Consider the following 6,228-nt stretch of genomic DNA (forward strand, 5'->3'; position numbering starts at 1 on the left):
AATAGACGCACAGTTATAGGCTTATAGTTATAACCTATCATTAATTCATTATATTATATGTTGCGAGCGAGGCATTAAATGAAAGGTACATAGAGAGGGAGCACGAGAAATGGTTTATAGGAAAGAGGTTGTAAGTTTGTAAGCTAAAATTGCGCTCATTTTTGCAGTCTCACTATAAATGCTCACAATAGTAAATACACCATGCCTTCTCTTCAATGCCCTAATTTCCCTTCACATGCAATTTCCCTACTTTTCATTTTTTTAAAAAAAATTGTTATCCTTATCTTTCTTTAATATCATCACTTGCCCAGTTCCATAAGTTTTCATATATATATTTTTAGTATTTAATAAACTAATGTGTGACTTCTTATACAATTGGTGCATCTATCAAATACTCATATAAATCTTGAGTTGTGGAGAACGAAGAGAGAAATTGTGAACATTATTCTTACTTGTTATTTATAGGATTTTTTTTTTTTTTAAGTTGGTTGCCTTTCTTTGGCTTATGGATAGTTATGTGATTTTAAAAACCCCAAACAAAATATGATGATTTATCGTCAAAATAAATCCAAGATATAATGCATTAGTAATTTCAAATATCATTAAAATTATAGCACAAATTTAATTCTTAATAGGTTTATACTAATACAACAAATTTCTAGCAATGATTTTTTTATACTTTAATTTTCTAATACTTGCTTTTAGCTTTTTTTCCAACAAAGCCTTCTAAATTGAGAGTTTCATATATTACATTATAAACATATGTATTATTTCTGTACACGGGTAGAGGGTTATTGATTTAATTTGATAGTTATTTTTTCTAAACAATGTGGTACATCAAAGGGTGTGTCCTATTAGTAGTACACGAAGTTTGGTTTTCTTTTCTTTTTCTTTTTGCTGAAAATAAGGTTGGTTTTCTTGTGTCCCAAGTTCAATTTTTTTCGGACGAAAAATTAATTATCCTTTAAATCAAAATATTTAAAGATGTGTTTTATACATGTAAAGTCTTATACGCATTTTTTCCGAGATAATTCGATTATTGTGAGAAAGTGCTAATCTTCTTTTTGTTAAAGGGCCTTCAGAAGAAGGTGCTAATAATCTTCATACCATATGTATATATGGTATGTGAGATCGATCACCATACTTTAGAGTCGATCAATCCAATTAACTTGTTTTTTTAAAAAAAAAAATTCTCGACCATCTCAAACATTTTTAATAAATATTGCATGGCATGTAGTAACTCTCCATGAAGTATGGTGATGTTCAAAAGATCTAACTCTGCAAGGGTTCTAATGATATTTAAATCATCGACATAACCAAACTTAAGACCACTATAAGATGCGAAGGAGAAGAATATTTCATTTCTTACGTCTTCTTGGTTTTGGTATTATTGTTGAATTGTTGTGTTATATATATATATATATATATATATACACTATAGCATTTTCATTATTGAGTAAACAACATGCGACAGAAGTGAATTAAAGTGATATGGTCCAGGTTAAAGGGTTCACTCTGAATATCATTATTTGGCAAAGTTTGAGTCTCCCATTACTATTTCAGTTATCTTTAATCACATTAAAGAAAATCTGAGTTTTTATAGATCTCAAGAAATTAGTATGGATTTCGGCTTGAGACTCCCCTGAATAAAAAAAGACATCCAACATAAATGGCACAAAAAGCTTATATAAAAAACATTATCATGCATTACACTAAATCATGCATGTACTCGTAAGGACAAAAGACATGAAAATCATGCTTGTACTCTTCAGGACAAAAGAGATAAAAATCATGCATGTACTCTTAAGAATTTGACAAAAGATGAAGAAATGGCAAATTTTTAATTAATCCCATTGGGAATATGTGAAATTTATTTGAAAAGCCTAAGAATCAGTGACCACTTACCTCACACGTGTATAATGAACAAACTTTGGAACAAACCTTTTTTTGGTGTGGAATTAAATTTGCATTTTGCAATATCAATTTTCTAAGTACGAGAAATAAGTTTCCGAGAAACATCCTCTTATAGGAATTAGAGTATGCCTAAGAAAATATGAATTTTTAACAACATTCTCTCAAGTTTATTTGTTTAAGATTGTATATTAAAAAAAGTCAAATGACATAATTAATATCTAAAGCTTACATTAAACTAAACTAGTAAAGACACCCTATAATGCATCGGGATTCTAATTAAGAGGGCTTTGAGGAATGAGAATGTTTGAAGTAAATATATTTTGTAATACTTGGGACTAGATACAAGCACAGTAATACTACTATTAGAACTCTTGCAGGGATCCTTAATTTTTTTTATATATATCTCAAATATATCACTACATTCAGACAACATGCTCATAGCACATATACAATTTACATAAACACGAGAAACAACTTTAAATGAAGAACAATTTACATTTCTGTATACTTTTTACTTTATAAACAAACTGTTAAAGACGTATTGATGAAACCGGCCAAATGTTTCTGATTTAAATCTAATAACATAACCTAAGCTAATGTTATGGACCAACTTAGCTTCTTTAAGGAGAACGAAGCTTGGGTTACACGTAATTTGATCTCATCAGTCCAATTACAACAGCGTGTCTAGAGATTTTTAAGTCAAGGCAAATGCTCCTGGCGAAAGAACACATTAGAAATAACGAACATAGAAAAGATTATTTGATGTTATGAAGTATGAACAGACTGAATTTGAAACAGATCGGATCAGTCCCCTCTACTATGCTATCCTCAAAATTATGAGTCAACTAAGTGGACGAAGATCTAAGAAGCAACTTCCTTACTTTAGCAAAGGATCTTTGTTTACTAAGTGGAAAATGATCTAAAAGTCAACTAAGTGGACAAATATCTCATTTCTTGAGAATATGAACAGCATCGGGCATTTGGTCTAGTGGTATGATTCGCAAGACCAAGATAACAAGGAGAAAATAAAAATTTCAGACATAAGACACGAGGTAAGACTTTCAAGATTCACTAACATGATCAAAGTAACTGACAGAACAAGATGCAAAGTGTATCCTTACTCTAGATTCAAAAAAAAAAATTGTATCCTTATCATCAGATCCACTAGATTAGGTTCCTCGAACCTACACTACACCCACATCTCCACAACCAAACAAACCTAAATTGAATCTAGCTCCGTCAAATCGTCAATTGCCCATGTGACTTTTCATGCACAATAAAACTACAAGAAGGGGTGTTAAGAAAATGGACCTAAAGGCCACACTATTTCCTTTCCTGTGTTTAACCTAACTTCATCAAAAACAGGGCATTTGGTCTATAGTGGTATGCTTCTCGCATACTTGTGGCCTTAAGGATTCAGTCTCGCGCGCACGTCTTCATAATATTCCATCCAGTTAGTTAATGCAGGCAGGACATGAAACAAAACAGAAAAAGTAGTAGAATTTCCACACAAAAAGGTTGCTTCGACCTACATCAATAGCCGAACAGTTCTTTCAGCGGCAAGATTCACGTGTAAGGGTACAAAGAGGTCCCGGGTTCAATTATTGCCTTGGAGATGTCCCATCTAAATATTTACTCAATTTATGAGTTGTAATAAGACTGATAAACACGTAACCATTATTTAGACCACAGAAGTTGAAAAAAGCTAAAAGAAGATAACACTCAAAAACAGAGTGACTTTTACAGAGAACGCAACATTCGTCAACTCCGGCGAAATAACGGGATCAATGGCGTCGGAGGCTAAACCACACATCATGGTGTTTCCTTACCCAGCACAAGGCCACTTGCTTCCGCTACTAGACTTAACCCACCAACTCTGCCTTCGTGGACTCATCGTCTCCGTCGTCGTCACTCCAAAAAACCTCCAATACCTCTCTCCTCTTCTCTCTGCTCATCCTTCCTCCGTCACTCCCGTCGTTTTCCCCTTTCCTCCTCATCCTTCTCTACGTCCCGGCGTTGAGAACGTCAAAGACCTCGGAAACTCCGGTAATCTCCCAATCATGGTCTCTCTTCGTCAGCTTCGTGAACCTATCATCCTCTGGTTCCGTTCTCACCGGAATCCTCCGGTCGCTGTCATCTCTGATTTCTTCCTTGGATGGACAAACGGTCTATGCAATCAGCTCTGTATTCCTCGCTTCGTCTTCTTCTCCTCTGGCGCGTTCTTAGCTTCCGTTCTCCAGTTTTGCTTCGACAACATCGAAACCATTAGAACAACGACGACGGGAGAGATTCGTTTCTCCGGTCTTCCTCGTGAACCGGTTTTCAAGGAGGAGGATCTTCCGTCGGTGGTTCGACGCTTGGTCCAATCTCCGTCGCCGGATTTCGAAGGTATCAAAGATGATTACTTGATGAATTTTCAGAGCTACGGTTGCGTTTTCAACACGGCAGAGTGTTTGGAAGACGAGTTCATCGAGTACGTGAAGCAGAGAGTTGGTCACGACCGTGTTTTCGGAGTTGGCCCGCTTTGTTTAACCGGGTTGGACACGGTTGGTTCTGTTAAATCCGATTCCGGTTTGCTGAGTTGGCTCGGCGGTTTCCCAGAACGGTCCGTGCTATATATCTGTTTCGGAAGTCAAAAGGCTTTGACGAAAGAGCAGTGTGATGCGTTGGCCTTAGGACTCGAGAAGAGCATGACCCGGTTCGTTTGGGTGGTTAAGAAAGATCCGATACCCGAAGGATTCGAGGATCGGGTCGCTGGTAGGGGAATGGTCGTTAGAGGTTGGGCCCCACAGCTTGCGGTGTTGCGACACGTGGCAATCGGAGGGTTTTTGAGCCACTGTGGATGGAACTCGGTGCTGGAAGGGTTAACGTGTGGAGTTACGGTGTTGACGTGGCCAATGGAGGCGGACCAGTTTGTGAACGCGAGGTTGCTGGTGGAGGATTTGGGTGTGGCGGTTCGGGTCTGCGAAGGGGATGGAGCAGTACCCGACCCGGATGAGATATGCCGGGTCATAGGTGAAACTATGGGAGAGTGTGGACGGGACGTGGGTGCTCGAGCGGAGGAGATACGGCGGAAAGTAGTAGGAGCAGTGATGGAGGAAAAAGGAAGCTCTTTTGCTGATTTAGAAAGACTTGTCAAAGTATTTGGTCTTCTTTGAAGATTCTCAAAAATGGATTTTTATTCTCAAGAATCAAATGATTATGAAAAATCTACACAAGAAACAAAAAAAAAGAATCATCTTACGTTCATATTTGTTCCATTAATTTAGTTGAATTTGTCTGATCAATGATCATAGTTTCTGTTGAAATAGCAAATATCACTGCCACAGTGCCACGTACCTTCACTTTGGTATCAGAGGATTGACATTTTGGACGAAGCCAAGCTCTTCCTGAAATATTGTAACCACATAACTTCGGACACCACTTACAGTATGCTGCCTGATTCTCCAACAACGAGCTGAAAGATATGTAAAAAGGATAGTGCCCTTAAGTTATTAAAAGTTCAGAAAAATCACAAAAGACAATGCGTAATAAAACTTCAAGATCATTGCTTCAACTCAATTACAATAATAACAGGGCATTTGGTCTAGTGGTATGATTCTCGCTTTGGGTGCGAGAGGTCCCGAGTTCGATTCTCGGAATGCCCCCATTGACTTTTTTCAACAGTGAATGTTTGGTATGCCAACTAAATTTTGTTACTGAAAATTCTGTCCTCTGGTGCCAGATTTTTTTAGTTCATGTCCAACTCAACAGTTGACCAGTCCCTCGAATTTCACTATCAGTAAATTACAAACGACCATGGCAACATACCTTAGCTTTCAGATCATATAATTGAGATATCCAACCAGATAATATCAGAAAAGTGCTATGCTACCAGATTTTCCAAGGACTAGCTGCAGAAAATGAAAAAACACCTAAGTTAACAAAGTCTGAAGGATTTCAAAAACAGGTACTCCAAATGAATTACATTAACAATAGGGCATTTGGTCTAGTGGTATGATTCTCGCTTTGGGTGCGAGAGGTCCCGAGTTCGATTCTCGGAATGCCCCCATTGTCTTTTTCAAAAGTGCAAGGTCAAGGTAAGCAAAAACCATAATTTTGTGCTTTAATTAGATCCTGAGCATGAGCTACGAAAAATCAACAGATGCACCTTAAATTCTTAAGAGGCAAATTCTACTGATCAGAATTTTTTCACATTTGAAACATCTAAAGGCCATAAATTATGCATTATACATCAGATCTCAGACATTAGACATCAGGAAATACCAGATCCAAATTATATCCTTATCGTCAGATCAACTGGATTATGTTCTT

General features: G+C 37.0%; 2 protein-coding genes and 2 non-coding genes across 9 annotated transcripts in view; 3 read left to right on the forward strand and 1 right to left on the reverse strand.

The window, feature by feature from the left end:
• The first annotated feature begins 3,420 nt into the window (after positions 1-3,420).
• LOC18026577 (UDP-glycosyltransferase 89A2) lies at positions 3,421-5,215 on the forward strand. The gene has a single exon (XM_024160967.1). It carries the CDS (start codon positions 3,702-3,704, stop codon positions 5,070-5,072), a length of 1,371 nt encoding a protein of 456 aa, XP_024016735.1. The 5' UTR covers positions 3,421-3,701; the 3' UTR covers positions 5,073-5,215.
• Positions 4,992-6,228, reverse strand: part of LOC18026578 (nudix hydrolase 22, chloroplastic) — a 6,347-nt gene continuing 5,110 nt past the window's right edge. For all 6 annotated transcript variants that reach the window (XM_024160973.1, XM_024160972.1, XM_024160971.1 and 3 more), the window contains 3 exons: positions 5,725-5,807; positions 5,254-5,371; positions 4,992-5,124 (listed from right to left, as the gene is read on the reverse strand). The gene's annotated coding sequence lies outside the window, so the exon portion shown is untranslated. The remainder of the gene's footprint in view (positions 5,125-5,253; positions 5,372-5,724; positions 5,808-6,228) is intronic.
• TRNAP-UGG lies at positions 5,490-5,561 on the forward strand. The gene has a single exon. It is a non-coding gene; the product is annotated as a tRNA-Pro (tRNA).
• On the forward strand, positions 5,892-5,963 carry TRNAP-UGG. The gene has a single exon. It is a non-coding gene; the product is annotated as a tRNA-Pro (tRNA).

The sequence above is a fragment of the Eutrema salsugineum genome, unplaced genomic scaffold, assembly GCF_000478725.1.
Source record: "Eutrema salsugineum unplaced genomic scaffold, Eutsalg1_0 scaffold_10, whole genome shotgun sequence".
NCBI classification, from domain to species: domain Eukaryota; kingdom Viridiplantae; phylum Streptophyta; class Magnoliopsida; order Brassicales; family Brassicaceae; genus Eutrema; species Eutrema salsugineum.